Source organism: Mya arenaria, chromosome 13, assembly GCF_026914265.1.
Source record: "Mya arenaria isolate MELC-2E11 chromosome 13, ASM2691426v1".
Classification (NCBI taxonomy): domain Eukaryota; kingdom Metazoa; phylum Mollusca; class Bivalvia; order Myida; family Myidae; genus Mya; species Mya arenaria.
Window position 1 is genome coordinate 10,471,714 of NC_069134.1, and position 19,732 is coordinate 10,491,445.

General features: G+C 37.4%; 1 protein-coding gene across 7 annotated transcripts in view; it reads right to left on the minus strand.

Annotated features, from left to right (window-relative positions):
- LOC128213648 (otoferlin-like) overlaps nucleotides 1–19,732 on the minus strand; it is a 102,263-nt gene that overhangs the window by 33,548 nt on the left and 48,983 nt on the right. For 4 of the 7 annotated variants that reach the window (XM_052919627.1, XM_052919628.1, XM_052919626.1 and 1 more), the window contains 14 exons: nucleotides 17,987–18,027; nucleotides 16,903–17,089; nucleotides 15,756–15,942; nucleotides 15,308–15,522; nucleotides 14,945–15,053; nucleotides 12,126–12,421; nucleotides 11,581–11,778; nucleotides 10,229–10,345; nucleotides 9,376–9,528; nucleotides 8,751–8,943; nucleotides 7,747–7,871; nucleotides 7,390–7,524; nucleotides 3,534–3,695; nucleotides 3,123–3,191 (listed from right to left, as the gene is read on the minus strand). In XM_052919627.1, the coding sequence (XP_052775587.1) occupies nucleotides 3,123–3,191; nucleotides 3,534–3,695; nucleotides 7,390–7,524; nucleotides 7,747–7,871; nucleotides 8,751–8,943; nucleotides 9,376–9,528; nucleotides 10,229–10,345; nucleotides 11,581–11,778; nucleotides 12,126–12,421; nucleotides 14,945–15,053; nucleotides 15,308–15,522; nucleotides 15,756–15,942; nucleotides 16,903–17,089; nucleotides 17,987–18,027 (2,187 nt within the window). The remainder of the gene's footprint in view (nucleotides 1–3,122; nucleotides 3,192–3,533; nucleotides 3,696–7,389; nucleotides 7,525–7,746; nucleotides 7,872–8,750; nucleotides 8,944–9,375; nucleotides 9,529–10,228; nucleotides 10,346–11,580; nucleotides 11,779–12,125; nucleotides 12,422–14,944; nucleotides 15,054–15,307; nucleotides 15,523–15,755; nucleotides 15,943–16,902; nucleotides 17,090–17,986; nucleotides 18,028–19,732) is intronic. The other 3 variants (XM_052919632.1, XM_052919631.1, XM_052919630.1) reach the window with 1 other exon arrangement.

A 19,732-nucleotide genomic window follows, 5' to 3' on the forward strand; every position in this document is an offset into this window, starting at 1 on the left:
AAACATTTTGATGTCCATGAATAATTAAAGTACTGAAATAATTTTTTTTTAATGAAATGTTAACCAGAGGATATAACGAAAAAAAATAAAAATATTTGCAGCCTTTTCAGTAAGACTGGTCGCTGGTCAGGCCAAGTGGTTATTTGCCTTTGTCAATGAAAAGCACTGTGCTTGCAAATAACTATATATTCATGTACATACCTGTCATAAATTTTAACAATAAAACATAGGGTACCGGTCTCGGTTTATCACAATGATGAGATTATTGAAAAAGGCAGACATTTATAAACTCAACACACATAAGATGGACCTAACCTGTATGGAACATTTTCCACATATCTCCTAAATTGTCTCACAGACATTTAATGCGAAATGACTTTTTGGCTGCCATTCCGGTGGTGAGGGATACATGTTTTGTTTGATGTTTAAATATTTCTTATAACATGGCGCTCGCTTGATTTAATAAGTCTTATTGGGGTACATCAATTCATGTCACCCCTGCTTCTTCGAACATGTTAAATAAAACTTATGTTTATGTTTTCAATGTTGATAAAAAATATATATTAAAACTTTAACCTGTCCAGCTGCATCTTTTATGTTCTGCATCAAAATTTGTCTTGTCTTTTAAGAAGAAATCATAATTTTTTGTCAATGTAATTGACAAATGCCCCTGAAGGTTCAGCCAAATCAATATGTGCCTACATTCAGGAAGAACATTAACTATAAGCATATATGCAGGATTATGATCATTCAAAGTGTGCTATTATTTGCAAATAAAAGTGTATCCTTTTAGAATCAGGGAATAAATAATTATGAAGAAATTTTAATGATGAATATGAGTTATGACCATGACCTTTGACTCTGACCTCAAAATCCATACAGGTCATCAACTGGTCACCCCGAATCTAACTGTCAAAATTGAGGGTTATGGGTGAAGGCATTGTCAAGTTATCACACACAAGCTCTTTGCATTCAAGGTCACTGTGACCTAGGTCAAAAGGGGTCATCTAATGGTCAGGCCCTACCTCCAAGTCGAGTTTGAGGGCCATGGGTGCAGGCATTGTCGAGTTATCACTCAGACAACCTTTTATCATTCAAGGTCACTGTGACCTTGACCATTGACCCAATGACCCCTAAAATTGATAAGGGGAATCTACTGGTCAGGCCCAGCCTCCATGTCAAGTTTGATGACCAAAGGTCTAGGCATTGTCCAGTTATCACTCGGACAAGCTTTAAAATCCTAAAAGTCACCTTGACCTTTGACCTGATGACCCTTTAAATCAATAGGGTCATCTCCTGGTCAGGTCCAACCTTAATGTCAAGTTTGATGTCCATACATCCAGGAATTGTTGAGTTATCATTCGGACAAGCTTTGGTCTACCAACGAACGGACAGACCAAAGCTACAGACCGACATGTGCAAAGCAATAATATACCCCTCTTCTTCTGAGGGGGGCATAATAATCCAATGCATGACAAGTTACAGTTTTGATACAAACACCTATACTGTTTGCACATATATTAAGCATTCCTTAATCATTGACCTCAACGTGTTACCTTGACCTTCAAAGTAGCGATGTTGGTCTTGCATGCAACACATTGCCTTATTATGCCAAAAATTATCCTCTTGTGCAAGAAAAAGTTAGAGATTAGACTATATTCTATGTGCATTCCATCATTATTAACCTCAATGTTTGTCCTTGACGTTTGGGCTAGGGTCATGGAACTTTCATGAGACACATCACTTTTGTTTGCCTTATATATGTGCAAGGTAAATTCTAAATGTACTCTGCATGCCCGAAAACTAAAAAAAGTGGACATAATTATTTAAGGACGGATGAACACACGGATGATTTCAATATTACCCCCTTTAGGGGTATAAAACACCAGAGTGCAAAATGCTTAAAAGTATTATAAAGAAATGACTACCTCAATAGTGCAATTTAAAATCATATAAAGGTATTAACTGCATGGACATACATGATAATCTTGATGATATTATTAACATTGGTGAAAGTTTGGAAGTGAGTAAAATCAAAGTTTATACTTTAGAAATGTCATCAAAGTTAGTTGTGTATAAAAATATAAAATCTTGTTATGAAAGAGAGTCATAATTATTGTGGTGTACTTAAATTAAGAAAACACAGGCTTGCGCTCAAATCCACAGTGTTGTTCATAATTTTTGTTAAAACTTGAAGGAGGACATTACTAGGGGATTCCTACCAGAGACTTTGCTAATTGTGTGCTAAAATTTAAGTAGAAGATGAATACCATTTTCTGATTTACATGTCCGTTGTATGACGATTTGCAATTGTTATATATACCTAGTAAATACAAGAGGAGCTCTAATTTGGTTAAAATGCATGTTATTATATTCTAGAAATAACAATGCTCTTTTTGTAGTTTGCATTTAGAAGACGGTAGTGTATACTTTGATGTCCTTACTTAAATAATATTGACTAACCTATAATGAGTAAATACATATAGCCCAGAATTAACATAACTGGGTTTTCCCATGCCGGTACAAATAAAAGGTGAATTTCGAGCTATTGAAATTCATGTAACAGTCCAATGACTCTATTGTTTCGGAAGTAACGTGTGTATATTTCAACAATTTAATTTTGTTTGTACCGGAGGATTAGGTTGGGAAAAGCAGAATAGCTATAATTCCGGGTGACAACTATTATACATGTATCACAGGGGTACATACTTAGGTATATAACATAATCAAATATATATATTTACATGTGTATGAATTCAAATATCTGCTTTACATTTATACAGAGGTGTTAATTCTTTGCTTCAAAACACTGGACTGTGGTCAGTCTTGCCATACCAGGTATATATTGTTAATTGTGCAGGGCTGGAGGCCTAAATCACATAATAATTGTCTTGTCTCTTGTCTTGTCCATTCAAATAAAGTGCTACTTAAAAATTCTCACTGAAGTCTATAACAGTTTGAAGTGCAGTAATTTATTGAAATTAAATACAGACAAACTCTCATTCTCTATTTCTAAGCTAGAAAATAAGAAAGGATAAGATCAAATGGGAAACCAAACTATAAGAAACAATCATCCATAGATGTGGACAAAAAAAACAAAGTGCCTCAAACTATAACAATACCCGGATGGTTTTTCTTGCATATGGAGGGGTACGATTGGCCAGTTTAAGTTCGTCTTCATCAAATGGAAACTAGGTTACAATAACAAGCTTTATTACTAGGGTAATTGCAGAGAAAAACAACAATGAACAAAACAACTAATACATTACTTTAAAATTATAATGAAATAACAGCCTTATTAATGTTCTACAAATATTTGACATGCTTTCATAATTGTCAATTCATGATCACAACATCATTATACTTATCAAAAAAAATTATATACCGATGTTTTTAAATTTATTTACTTGAAAACTTCACAATCAATATACTTGCTTGCTAACCATGCTTAAAGAGAAAGAAGCACATTTTCATCATCATCACGATATAGTAAAAAGCAATCAGCATAGTTACACATTTGCTTGACTACGTACCTGCAGTAACTCAAACGCAGCCAACAGCTCGCCTGCACGGTCCGGCCCGCGGAAAATATCCCACCATTCCAGCAATGGCGGAAACTTAGGACCATTATATTTCTCTGTGCTGAGCTTGACCACTGGTTTGCATAGAGCTCGGCCAATAAACTCTGACTTGCCCTGTGAACATGAAAGTAAATGGAAACTGTAGGTAGTATAAACCTTATAGAATCAATTCTACTAGGCCCATTTGGCCCAACACCTTTATTTGCAGCTATGTTTACTCCTGTTATGTGCAGCCTTCATCCCAAACGTAAATGTTTTGTGACATGCTGGTACCATGACGTGGCAGTAAAAGGTTGATGGAATATTGACTACTCTGCACAATACAGGGAAGTAACGACTGTATAGGGTTGCACAGAAAAAATAATAATTTGTACTTTGACACTGACTGACAGCTTTAATAAAATTTGGAAGGAAATGCATTAAATGCAAGTCCAATTACCATGCTCATTTTCATAGACTGCAAATGCAAAGGGCTTGGATACCATACCATGATTTGAGTACGATGGGATATTTAAATGAAGGACAAATGCTTAGATGCAAATTCAGGTAGTTTGAATGTATTAATAAGTCTCGGACTTCTACTACTACAAAAAAAGTATCTGCACAAAGGGAGAGCACATACCTTCCTTGCACACCCTGTAACTAACAGACATCCCTGATATTCCTCGGGTAAATACTGCTTTAAACGATATCAATTTGAGTAGTTTCTTTTCTTTATAATTATCAATCCTATAAGGAATAGAATACTTTCAAACAGGGGCTTTCCAATGCAGTTTCATTTTTATCTGAGAGTCCTGAACCCTGTGGTTGAGTATATAAGCATTAAGAGTGTAGAATAAATGGAAAAACAATACTTAATACAAAGTCATACTGAAAGTAAAAAGCAAGTCCTAAAAGCAAGGCATCAGCATTTATTTTACCAGTACAATCAGAATCATTTGAATATAGCAAGACAAACAGACTGGCTGTTGAGGATAGTAGTATATTTGTCATGCCAAAGCAGAACTTGTGCTTCCAGCAGAATATTTTCAAGCCAAATAATTAGTCAATGGTTCGTGTATGTTTTTCAGGACTCCATAAGCAGGCAGTTAGGATATACCATCAAGACGAAAATGTTACATAATCTTATTAAAACCATATTCTGTTTGGGAAATGGACAGAGACTGCAAAACAGGACAATCCAAATGGATGCACAAGAGTATTCATATTTTATCATTTCTAAGGGCATAATTAAGAAATGTTTGTATTATACACAGCATGCTGAAAATGGGGAGTCCATAGTCAGAGGCTTGTTTCAGGGATACAAAGCAAGTTTGAAATGGGGGTACTGGGTCAGAAGTGTGTGTCAGGGACATAGGGATACACATCATGCTGAAACTGAGGGTACCTGGTCAGAAGTTTGTGTCAGGGACACAGGAATACACATCATGCTGAAATGGGGGGGGGTGTCCTGGTCAGAAGTGTGTGTCAGGGACACAGGGATACACATCATGCTGAAACTGAGGGTTCCTGGTTAGAAGTGTGCGTCAGGGACACAGGGATACACATCATGCTGAAACTGAGGGTACCTTGTCAGAAGTGTGTGTCAGGGACACAGGGATACACACCATGCTGAAATGGGGAGTACCTGGTCAGAAGTGTGTGTCAGGGACACAGGGAAACACATCATGCTAAAACTGGGGGGTACCAGGTCAGAAGTGTGTGTCAGGGACAAAGGGATACACATCATGCTGAAATGGGGGGTACCAGGTCAGAAGTGTGTGTCAGGGACAAAGGGATACACATCATGCTGAAATGGGGGGTACCAGGTCAGAAGTGTGTGTCAGGGACACAGGGATACACATCATGTTGAAATGGGGGGTACCAGGTCAGAAGTGTGTGTCAGGGACACAGGGATACACATCATGCTGAAATGGGGGGTACCAGGTCAGAAGTGTGTGTCAGGGACACTGGGATACACATCATGCTAAAATGGGGGGTTCCTGGTCAGAAGTGTGTGTCAGGGACAAAGGGATACACATCATGCTGAAATGGGGGGTTCCTGGTCAGAAGTGTGTGTCAGGGACACAGGGATACACACCATGCTGAAATGGGGAGTACCTGGTCAGAAGTGTGTGTCAGGGACACAGGGATACACATCATGCTGAAACTGGGGGGTACCAGGTCAGAAGTGTGTGTCAGGGACAAAGGGATACACATCATGCTAAAATGGGGGGTACCAGGTCAGAAGTGTGTGTCAGGGACAAAGGGATACACATCATGCTGAAATTGGGGGTACCAGGTCAGAAGTGTGTGTCAGGGACACAGGGATACACATCATGCTGAAATGGGGGGTTCCTGGTCAGAAGTGTGTGTCAGGGACAAAGGGATACACATCATGCTGAAATGGGGGTTACCAGGTCAGAAGTTTGTGTCAGGGACACAGGGGTAAACATCATGTTGGAAATGGTGGAGTCCCTCATCAGAATTTTGTGTCATGGACACAAGGATACACATCATGTTGGAAATGGGGGTTCATTGTCTGAAGTTTGTGTTAGGTACACAGGGATACACACAATGCTGAAATTGGGGGTTCATCGTCAGAAGTTTGTGTCACAGACACAGGGATAAACATCATGTTGGAAATGGTGGTTCATTGTCAGAAGTTTGTGTCAGATACACAGAGATACACACCACATTGGAAATGAATATCATGGCCAGAAGTGTGTGTCAGTGACACAGGGATACAAACCATGTTGGAAATGGGAATTCATTGTCAGAAGTTTATATTAGGGACACAGAGATACACATCATGATGAAAAAGTTGTGTCAGAGATGCAGGGATACAAACCCTGTTGGAAATGAAGATCCTGGCAAGAAGTGTGTGTCAGAGACACAGAGATGCATACCATGTTGGAAATTGGGGTTCATTGTCAGAATTTTGTGTCAGGGAAACAGGAATACATATTATGCTTTAATTGAGTGTTTTTCGATCAGATGTTTGCATAGGGACCACATGGTTTCTGTGTCTCAAATTACAGTCATGAAATACCTTTAACATTCAAAATAAATACATTGTCAGATAAACAAAATTAAATGCTTTCAATAAATTTATACATTTTGAGTGTATTATCACACAAATTTTATACCACATACAACCATAAAAGGATACTGTTTTCATGAACAAAACAAATATAGATTGTCTAACATGTACTAACTAGTTCTTTAGCTAATTTGGTGTAAAAAGTTTCTTAAAGGAGAGCTGAGGAAAAGTGTTTTTAAGAATACTGGACATGTGCAATAAGATGTGTTTTCTTCACTGGAACTACTGTTGCAGACAGGCAGACGACAGATGCAGACTATGATGGACTCAAGAGCCTAGAAGCATTTCAGTACATGTGTATAAAAAAAAGTAAAGGCTGAAAATGCAAATTTACCGCTCGGTTAGTACGGCGGACTGAAACCTTCCATAGAACAGGAACAGAACAAGAAATGTTAGGATAAAAGCATAAGTAAAGTTAATTCTGAAATCCCACATCAACAACATCCTTCCAATACTAATATAAAATATCATGGAGTCTGGTTTGTTTTACATTAATCATCACATAATTTATGAGAAGATAAAACACCATAAACTAAGGTATGAATACTTTTGAGAATATATCTTCATGGATGTATCTTACATAACACCAGGAGCCACATGTTCTCTCATTACCAAACAATGGGAATATTAATTCTATTTAAATGTGGAGATGCAATATGTATTTTAAGCCGTGTATCCAGATTAACACTAGTAAAATTTTGCAAAATGTGTTTTAAGGTTACATACCACTTTATCCTGGTCAAAGATTTCCACAACGATGGTTGGTGGGGTATTGGCTATCTCCTGCATGAGACCGTACATGGTCCCTTCATTGATAATCAACATCTCGTCCCATGTTGGGCTCAATGTTTCCTCGATAACCTACAAGCAAAGTCTAGTCCTCTGTCTGTTGTTCAATGTATTACTAATCTTTTAAAAACTTTATTTGATTACTGCTTTTTCAACAGGGAAAAAAACTTACAAATATAAGGAAACTTGCATTAAAAAATGGCCTTTTGAAGAATTGGTCTTATTATGTATACTTATTTTAGTGTTTGACTGTAAATTATTCAGCCTCCCTATGATCAAATTTTCCCCTAATACCTGTGTGCAAACAGACTGGTCTATAAAGGCGACCCGAGCGAACGGATCAGAGAGTCCTGAGGCATCTGAGCCAATCAGACTGCGCGCCTGGTACATGTGGGCTCGTAACTGGAACACCTGCCGCTCTGGAAGTATATACACTAATTTGCATGTGCTGTATTAAAATGTATAAAACTGTTCCATCTTTGTATGGGCCTATAGCATTACAGCAAAGTAAATGCTGTTTCAAGGTTTGTTTGAAATACCTTTGGTCAAATCCTTTCTACCCCAAAACAAGTCACAAAGAATGTATGTTTTACTCCTGAAAATTATTGTTCCTAAAAAACAAAATAAAATGTGATCTTTAGAAACGTTTTAATTTTTGGTCTTCCCCACCCACTTTTGCACTGTGGAAGGCCCTTAAAACCAAACAGTCTCTATATTCTAACGTAAAATCCAGCATAAAATTTAAGAATGAGTTGAGCAAGACCTTTTATGCTGGAAAGGGATATGTAACCGTTTATCTTTGAATGTCGTGTGAAAAGTGGCTAGGTTTAACAGTGGCGTACCTGAAGCATTTTGAACTGAACACCTGTATACATGAACGAAGTATAAAAAAGTGAAGGTCTTTCTTTATTTTTGTTTGAATATGTTTTATAGGGTAGGTCGAGCAGGGCCTTCTATCCTCTGTCATAGGATTTTTTTTTATTTTCAACCATTCTGAACAGTAACATTAATAACATTAAATCAAATGATAACAAACTTAACCAGTGAAAGTTGAATGTATATACAGTATACATCTATACCAGTAGCCCTTCATTTTTTATTCCTATTTTGAACTTTTAAGATGCAATTTTGCATAATCTCATTTTCACTGGAGTATGCCTAGGCATGGCCCTTTTTACCCATTGTAGCCAATTTCAATATCAATTGATTAAAAATGATGTGATAAAGAAGTGTTGTTTTTTACTAAAGGAAATATTTTTGTCAAACCTACCAACTACTACAAAGGACAAGTTGCTTACCTGTATAAAGTATAAAGCTAGGGGGAACACACTGCGGCTTGGAGGAGAGTTTCAGGGCCCGCGACTCTTGGTAACCATGTGGGAGGCCCTGCAAGAAGTCCTTCTTGTGCTTGCTGAGGCCCAGCCAGAGGTACACCTGTAGTTTGGCCTGGATTGACCAGCCTGCCTGACTGGATGCCTTCTTTCCTGGGAGCTGGTTTTGAGGAATGTAAGCATGGATTCGAATAAAGGATGAAACTTTGTTATAAACGAACACTTACTGCTACATTCAAAGCAGATAATTTTGTTGACAACTTTATTGTGGACGCCTTGTTATGTGAGAACATTCTGCATCACTTTAATAAGCACCACTTGACAGTTTCAATTTGTTTTCAGAGGTTTGTTAGATTATCAAAAGTTATCATTATTTTTTTGTACATTGACTATTGCTTTGAAATCAATTTGAAGTTGGATGTATCTTAATACCATAGCATGTGAACATTTCCTTATGATGTAGACACTTGACCACATCAAAAATGATCCCACACTCATGAATGCCTAAAGCATTAACATTGAAATCATTGTATCATAGTTACTATCATGAAGACTACTCAACTGGCCATTGAAATGGTCTCCATCAACTGACCTTAAGAAGCAGAGTTTTGACCTTGCCACAGTCACGACCACATTCTTCGTCAACGATGGAGTATATGAGGTCGCGTGCTGGCAGACGCTGGTAAGCTATACGCTTCGACCCACTGATCAGCCAGATGAACACATCAGGGAGGGCATGCTGAGGCTGTAGGGTTAGATCAAAACAGAAGTTGATTTAGTCTTTGAGTTGTTCATCAACCTCATCTTTGGAATTGTTAATCCTTATTCTTTAATATAAGTTACAAACATTAAACATTGTGCATCAAGAAAATAGTGACATTTCTGTAACATAGAGCACATTACTGCAACTCAGCTAAAGTGACATGACACCAAACCATCCTCAAAACTATTGAACCAATGGAGAGATTTAATTGTTAATGACAAACACATGTATTTTTGGACTTGGAATCAATACATCCCTTTGTTAACAAGATCTGTCATAAGACAGCACATTCGACTATACACCACGTTGTTAGTTCCAAAGTCAATCAGGGGCCATAATTTGTAATTAGGATAATATGGAGTAATGGAACCTAATTGTGTGATGGTCCTGAACCATTGTGTTAATTATGAAGTGAATTGAAAGAACAGTTTTGGAGTTATAAGTGTATGAGTGAAAATGCCAACTTTAACCAGACACTGATGCCAGGGGAGAGAAGTTTAGCCCTCCTTATTCTTCGAATAGTTGAAGTAAAAATGGAAGTTAGTTATCATTTAGTGTCATATCAATTATTTTCAATGAAACAATGTATATGGGTGAAAGCATAAAGGTTCTGAGTGTTTCTCCCTTTAAGCTGTTCCCTTTTTTCTTGTATTGGGGCGATTATGTTCTTAATTCCTTATACCTCTTGCACCAGTGAGCGTATCTTCTGCAAGTACTGGTGGGCAGTCCTTAGTCTGTCCTTCAGGTTGCTTTTGGCTGTTGTGGCTTTCATGGTGCGAGACATGGTAGACATTTGATCCTGGAACAAAATGGTATGGAAGTGACTGCACAAGCCATGATGTATGTTAGTCATATGAGCCAGTTAGCTCAGTTGGTAGAGCACCTGACTTGTAATGAAGGGGTCCAGATTTGATTCCTATTCTGGCTGCATACTTTTCTGATTCTGTGAGAATTTCAAAGACCACTGAGACGTGATAATATCCATAATTTATGGATAAGCTCCAGATATCAACACTCTACTGTATACAATGGAAACCTTTTTACAATAACCTTTAACTGTATAATTATGCACATATCAATGTAGCAAATACTTCAGTCAGTTACAGCAATAACTTTAGCAAGGAGCTTAACATATTGGTTTTAATATAACTAGAGCTGTCACAGGAGTGACGAATACCCCCAAATGCCACCTGGACACAGGAATGGCAAACCATTCCTTTGAAAAGAGGCCATAACTCCAAGGTTACTGCACACTGCATCTTCTTTTATCATGCATGTATTGTTTGTCCGGAAACCTTTTTCTATTTTCGTAACAGTGCACAAAAACCTTTACTCCACTGGCCCCTTTTTCAATCACAAGCATTGTCTTCACAGAGGCTGCCTATACAGCAAGTTTCATCACAATATCTCATGCCCAATAAACGTTATGAAGCAGAAACCATTTTTCTATTTTTAGTAACAGTGACCTTGACCTTGGCCCCACCAGGCCCAATATCAAACTTGACCTGTATCTTCTGATGTTACACCTGTGTACCAAAAAATGTTCAAATCTGTCAAGCCTTTCATGAGTTATCGTCCAGAAACCATTTTTCTATTTTTAGTAACAGTGACCTTGACCTTGGGCCCACCAGCCCCGATATCGAACTTGACCTGTATCTTCTGATGTTACACCTGTGTACCATCATGAGTTATCGTCCAGAGACCGTTTTTCTATTATTAGTAACAGTGACCTTGACCTTGGCCCCACCAGCCCCAATATCGAACTTGACCTGTATCTTCTGATGTTACACCTGTGTACCAAAAATTTTCAAATCTGTCTAGCCTTTCATGAGTTATCGTCCGGAAACCATGAAAACCGACAGACCGACTGACAGACCGACCGACCGACCGACAAGCTCACTCCTATATACCCCCTCAAACTTCGTTTGTGGGGGTATAAAAAGTAACAAAGTTATTCATAATTAAATCTTAGAAGTAAGAACAGCAATCTTTTCATATCTGTGCTTAGGTTATTTTACACTATAAACTCAGTACCAGTTCCCTGACGAGCAGTTTGTGTCTCTCTTTGTCTAGCTTTGTTTTCCCAGCGGAGGCCCCTCCACCTGTCCCCTTCACTAGGGAGACAAACTTGGAACATGAGGCCCCTAGCTCCTCGAAAACCCCGCGGAGACGCTTCTCCGGGAATGGCGTCTCCTGGTTGATCATCTCATTAACTTCTGCTATTCCATCCTCCTGTAATAATTATACATGTACATGTTGTATGAGGTATATGAAATATCACATGACATTATACATCACAATCTAAACATTATTTAACAAGCCTTAAAATTCAGGATCAGCAAAAATGACTTCTGTTTGTATTTCATCATTTTCAGCTCATTTACTTGTCACCACCATGAAATTCAAAAACTTCAAATGACAATGCAATGTTATTTAAGATTAGGTTCTCTAACCAGCCTTTTTCAATTGCAAGAGCATCAAATTAAGCAAAACACTTTTTTTGAGAAAGGCTGAAAATAGATCTCATTGAAAGAATAATGTGGCAATGAAATATTTCATGTCTAAGCAGATTAACCCACCAATTTTTCAGCAATCTTCTCAAGTATGTTTGAATTATACATTCTTCTCCGATGATCTTCAAACATCTCTCGTAAATAGATACATGGTTTCTCCTCATAGTATGGAAGGTGGTAATAGACTTTGTCTTTAGTTGTTGGTTTCATTGGTGGAGTTACGCTCTGCCATTTTGGGGCTTCTTGCTGCACTTCCTCTGCTGTATTATCATCAGCATCTTCTTCCTCTGACGACTCATCCGAACTGCTGGACACCTGCCGTGTGGGAGGATTGTAGCCATCCATGGCATTACCCGCATTGCCTAGGAGATGAAAAAGAAGATTTGTTTTGTATATATTGGACTAATTTCAGCACAATTTTATCCATACTACATTGCCTGTGAGTTGAAAAAGAAGAAGATTTGTTTTGTATATATTGGACTAATTTCATCCACACTACACAGGCATTAGAGTTACTGGAGTCGAATGTGTTGTATTATCTGCACTTCTCAAACACCACAATAGACAATGAGTTCAATTGCATTACTTTTCTGTAACTCTTTTACATGTATTGTTAACTATATATATTGATGTTTTATACTTAATACTCCCAACACACCATCTTTTTGTAGTTAGGAGTATCACTGGGAGTGATGTATGCTCCTAGAATGTACAATTTCCAAATGCCCTTTCTGTCAAGTTTCAATAAATTTGACTCAGTAGGTTCAGAGGAGATATTTTTTAAAAGCAAAATGGGAAGTCCACTATTTAGATGTTGTTGTTGTTGTTGATATATTGCAACACCTTGTATTTTTGTAGAAGGTCAATCTGCAAAGCTTCCTATTAAGTTTCATTAATATTGTCTCAATGGTTTCAGAGAAAAGTTCTTTCGGGCATAATTATGTTAATTACTCTAAAACACCACACACCCAATAATGTTCCTTATGAACAGTACTTTTCAACACAGTCAATATGGGTATGAAATTTGAAGTCAATACCTCAAAATTTGTAGAGTTATGGAGAGAAGTAAAAAATTAATATAAACAAGAGCTGTCACAGTATGTGACGAATTCCCCCGAATGTGACATTGACCTATGAACAAGGTCAGTACATGAAAAGTTGATCTTGCCTTTACGTGTCAAATACATATGGCAAGTTATTTTAAATTGCCTCTGAACATATAAAAAACACCCATATTTGACAACCTACACTCTTATGTCCTTATATTCAGCATTCCATTGTGAATAAACACTTAAGTGTATCTTTCACCTTAGAGGTAGGGACATGGGTCTTGCACGCGACACGTCGTCTTGGTATGTCGAACACATGTGGCAAGTTATTTTAAAATCTGTCCATACAAGAAAAAGTTACAGCCCAGACACGGCAACCTATATGCTATGTCCTTATATGCAGCATTCCATTTTGAATAAACACTAAGTGAGACCTTGACCATAGAGATAGGGAAACGGGTCTTGCACGCGACACGTGGTCTTGGTATGTCGAACACATGTGGCAAGCCATTTTAAAATCTGTTCATACAAGGGAAAATTACAGCCCGGACACGACAACCTATTCTCTATGTCCTTATATATACAGCATTCCATTGTGAATAAACAGTAGGTGTGACCATGACCTTAGAGGTAGGGACACGGGTCTTGCACACGACACGTCGTCTTGTATGTGGAACACATGTGGCAAGTTATTTTAAAATCTGTCCATACAAGGGAAAGTTACAGCCCGGACACGACAACCTATACTCTATGTCCTTATAAGCAGCAATCCATTGTGAATAAACACCTAAGTGTGACCTTGACCTTAGAGGTAGGGACACGGGTCTTGCACGCGACACGTGGTCTTGGTATGTGGAACACATGTGGCAGGTCATTTTGAAATCTGTCCATACAAGGGAAAGTTACAGCCCGGACAGGACAACCTATACTTTGTGTCCTTATGTGCAGCACTCCATTGTGAATAAACACTAGGTGTGACCTTGACTTTAGAGGTAGGGACACGGGTCTTTCATGCGACACATGGTCTTGGTATGTGGAACACATGTGGCAAGTTATTTTAAAATCTGTCCATACAAGGGAAAGTTACAGCCCTGACACGACAACCTATACTCTATGTACTTATATGCAGCACTCCATTGTGAATAAACACTAAGTGTGACCTTGACCTTAGAGGTAGGGACACGGGTCTTGCACGCGACACGTCGTCTTTGTATGTGGAACACAAGTGGCAAGTTATTTTAAAATCTGTCCTTACAAGGGAAAGTTACAGCCCAGACACGAGTTATTGAGCCGGACGGACGGACGGACAGACGGTGCGATTTTAATATGCCCACCTTCGGGGGCATAAAAATCACATGTCAATACATCGAATAATACAGTCTAAATACTGTAAGCAAAATCGTGTTTTATTTGCACAACACATCTCTCAACACATTCTATTTGAAGTCCATCCCCAAAAACATAAAGAGCTATCGAGAAAATTAGACTTGTCCCAGTTAAAAAAGAAAAAAAAAAAATTTCAAAGAGCAGTAACTCCTTGTGCACTGCACTTCTCCACAATTACGTCAATATGTGTAAGACATTTAAAGTCAATAATTTAAAAACATAAGGAGTTATGGAGAAAAGTAGACTTGTCCTTATGTCCCAGGATAAATTGACGGACAGAGAGACAGGACAAGGTGATTTGTATAATTAAACAGGATATAGAAAACATGCCGAGACTTGGAAGAAAGTTTAAAAAAAGCAATAATAATTTGATATCCATGTAGAAGCTGAATGATTCATATACAAAATTATTCTTACCTAACGTTTTTCATAAGCATTTTTTACACTCACCAACACTGACTTCAAAATGAACCGGTTTGTCACCAATCTTCTTTTCAATCATGGAGGCCTCCAGAAAGCAACCAAATAGGAAGTATTCCTCATAGCGACCAAGGACATTCTGTAGGAATCCAAAATCATACTAAAGATTATCCCAATATTATATAAGGTATAGTTATGGACCTTCATCATATTGTTCATCCTTACAAACTCATAAGAATTTCTTTACGTGAAATGGTATTTCCTATTTGAAACTTAATATTTAGCAAAACAGACATCTCAGATTTCCCAGGAGTATTCATGCAAAACGAAAAACTGAAAAGTAACACTTCCTTTAATTAAAAGTATTTGAGCTGAAATTTCCACACAATTTACCTCTGGTATAGGAGCAGTGGGTTCTACGTCCACATTTGCAGGTCCACTGTCCATGCTATCGAGAATGTCCGTCCGTATGGCAACAAGAACACGCCCCCTGTACGATACGCCCTCCCCAAGCCCGTCATTTAAGTGTGTGTGTTCGTCAAGTAGGCTGTAGTCTCGCGTAGACCCATACAGGTTTACCCATGAGGGACCAAATGTAGGCACAAAACCTTTGAATGAAAACAAATCATAATATTCGTCTCGAAAATGAGAGAAACAAATTTTCAGTCGATATAAGAAACACATAATCATCTTCTGCTAGTCTGTTTCAGACGCTAAAACATGCAGTTCTTTTTTCATTTTATTTCTTTCCCTTAAACCACTTAAGATTATTTGCATCTTGATTTTAAAATTATTTTTTTAAGTAAGTTTTTTGAGTGATAGATTTACTTAAGACAGCCACCTTTTTCCCCTTCATTTTCTATTTTGGCAAGGTCAATGTAGTGTGTGCCTATGATGTCATCATTAACTTTATGACTGTCCCGCAACTGTATTTTGATCCTACGACACAGCGGGGGGAACATTTCCGAGAACACGAGTTGTTCATTCCATACTGGCTCGTAGGCTCCCTTCTTCACACTGGTGCGGCCCTGTAAACATCATTGTATCATTGAACCTATATTCTCTTAATGAAAGAAAATAGGCAGATTTTTATAGAAAGCTGTACAAATTTTACACAAAATTCATATATATTTTGTATGTTTTACTGTGTAATTTTATTTAAGAAATATTACACACCACTGAGGGTCATATGACATTATAAGGACCGGCCAGTCAGCCACCGAAGGTGTATATGGACCAAGGCATTAGCCGAGGTCCATTCACCTTCGGGGGCTGATTGACTGGTCCTTAAAATGCCATATGGCCCGAAGTGGTGAGTTATATTTCTTATATTATACCGAACACTTTTCGTTACAAGACAATATTTTTAAAGCGATTTAAATGTGTTTTATTTAGCAAACCTGATAATGTTAACTTGCAACAAGTTTTTGCCGTTGTGAAAATAGCAAGCCGCACTAACCAATCGTATGACGTCAGCGGTCCATATTATATTTTTGGCGAGGTCCGGACCGCTGACGGCATAAAACTGGATTTTCATCAAAATACAGTGATATACGGATCAATCGAGATTATATATATAAAGAAGGGACAAATTTATGTGAGGTATAATATAATACAATAATAAGGTTCTATAACAGGTAAGATTGTATTCAAATAAATGGTGATTTTTGAAAGAATGCTATGAAAACAGTTAACTTTGCAAAAGACAAAGAATTTTTTTCTTTTTAAATTGAAGTTTATTTAGAGTGTTCACTGCAGTGGGCTCCTACAATTGTATACTTAACTCTCAAATAGAAGCCCAACTATTCACCAGAATTATTCAATGGATGTAGGGACAATCAGTCATGCCATGCAGTACTTCTTTTTCAGAAAGTATTGATCTTTTTAAGCCTTAGATATGCTGGATAACGTTTCTTTTCGCATTAAATAATTTAAAAAAAGCACGCTGGCACATTTAGTTAGGTCTAGTAGCAATAATACTTTTTTACCTTATGCCCAGCAAAGGATACTTGTACATAAGGATCTACAAGGTCCTTCCCCTCGCCTGTGAGAGCTTTCTTCACGCTCGCCATCACACTTGTGTTCATCTTGGGGAGGCCCTCTGCCTTGTAAATCTTCACCATGAAATTGGCTCTCTGTCGGTCCGCCGGTACCCCATCAGGAAGCAGCAGATTGCTGGAAGAGGAACATGGTAGGAACGATACAGAAGTTTGTGTGGCTCAGTTAAGTTTAAAACTAATTTCGTTTAGCTGAGAAACATAGGCCCTTGTTCACTTATGTACTGCTAAATACTAATTTTAATGTCAAAATGCTATTATAGGAGCAAAAATGGTAGAAAATGATGTACCTGTTACAATCAATCTGTCCTACCATCAGGCACACATCTTTTGCCAAAATTAGTTATTTTATAGATATTTTGAAACATTTAAGAATTCAGTTTTTTGAAACTGGGTCTAAAACTCAGGCTCATGACATTAGTGAATACGGAGCCTGGACTGGTTTTTATTGAGGTCATTAAAATGTGCCTTTGACAGGGGGGGGGGGGGAACTCATATTCATTACATCTTTGGTCTAATGGACACCAATATCTTTACACAAGCTTACCAGTACTCTTAATATTTTAATTGATATGGAAAGGTTCCTGGTCTCCCACCACCTTTACCATATGTGACACCACTGTCATCTCGATGGGTTTGATTTTAAACTAAATGTTTGTACGCAATGCCTTGAATGGTTCTTGCAAAATGGCCTTTTGTTATGAAATCAAAATAGACTTTGGCAGGAAAACTTATGCTATTGTGTACATGTAAGTCATATAACATATTAGGGTGAATAGCCTTTAAGAAACAGTCATAGATCACAATAGCAATGGTAACAATTCTTCTCCAACCCTAGAGGCAATTCAAACCAATTTTGGTAACATGCAGCATGTTATATTGACATATATCATTGTGGAGAGACTTTTACGTTCTCCAATAACAGCTGCAACATTCTGCTCCATAAAAAACCCATCACCTTATTTATTATTCAGTGCATTTCATACGTAACTAACAGAACTCCAAAGGAACTTACGCTTCAATATCGTCATCATCTTTGTCTGTTCTTGGAGGAACCTGAAAATTGAATGGAAAACCTACGTCACTTCACACAATCACACGCTATTACCCATATAGGGTTACAGTGCCCACCAGTGTATTTGAACAAGTGATCATATTGGCTACAGCATATAGATAAAATTTAAGAGACTGCCTTGAAAGTGTCCTGACAGGCTGTCAATGTTAGATCTTGAAACCTGTCATTTTCTGTGTAAGTTAGGAATGACAGAACAGATATAAATCAAAGATGTCTGCACTTGCTCCTACATAAGAAATATACTATCCTGGAAATATATTCTGAGGAAAATATGACCTGTATGACTTAAAGGAAGTATAAAAACACTATTTATGATACCTCCAAAGTGGTATAACAATTTACTATGACATCAAGAGTACAGCAATTATAATGGCAATGGTGGTTGGTTTGTTTTTCAGTCAAAAAAGGGCTAAACTCAACAAATATTTTAGCTAGAGCTTGAGGGAATTGCTACATATTTACATATTGTCTTTGTAAATGTTTGTTTCAAATTTCATATGAATGTCTCCAACAGTTTTCACTTCATGGCTAACATTAATCTCTTTGATCAATGCCACAGATATGAAGATGATGATAATGACACTGCAGTTATGGAAGTACTTCAACTACATGTATCTTTCATCCTCAAAAAATAAGCTAATTCTTTTTGTTTTAAATTGTATTATACTACCAAGAAACATAAATATACACAGTTCAAGTTTCATGGGGTATTCCATTGGAAAAAACATAACTAGGGACTGATAATCAACGAAACACCATAATCTATTAACAGCAATAACAGCAAACAGAGAGGTTGTTTTGATCAATCAGCCATTTCATAATCAAAACCAAATCATGTCATACCTATGGAATAGTGGAACAATAGTATTTGACATGGATTGAAATAAATGAACTATTAAAAATGGCTTTTGGTATTGTACGCTCTTCGGCAAGCCTAAAATACTCTTGACAGTCATCAGTGAGTGACACGTTATTTTCCAAGTTTTCAAGTTAAATGTCAATGTCCAATTATATCCATTATACTAGTACTAAAATATGTATCTCATATCTCTTTACCATCATAGGATTTCTAAAAACCAGAATCAATTAATGACAATTTCAGAGGTAAACGACATTACTCAATCATCATTTTAACTCTTAACATTACCAACACTAACTTCTCTACATAACTACATTTGGCAGCAACAGCTAATTATACAACATGTTAGACTGTCATTTCCAGATACAGAAAGGACTTTTTATCCAAATAAGTTTCCGCCACTCCTTTTAATGGACATTTCTCTCAAGGACCACCCTGGACAGTCTGTCAGAAACAGCCTCCCAAAGAATGTGAACAGAACAACTATAAAATCGCTCTGTAATCTTAAGTATTTTGTGTTTCTGCAGCATATAATCAAGTTACTCTGGTACAGATATCTGATCACATCAGTTCATTCAAGTCATTCTTATTAAATTATCACAAACTTACTTTTGCACCAAAGATTGCTGAAATTAGGACAAATCTAACCTTTTTGTCACCTTTGGAAGATTCATTCTATATTAGAACCAAGACATTAAATGAATACTGTTCTGTTTTAAGGCAACTTATATCATATCTATTGTTACTCAACCACTACCTGAACAATTCTACAAAACGTGTTAGGTTTGAGGCAACCTTTACTCCTTCTGCCAGCTTACTGACTGACA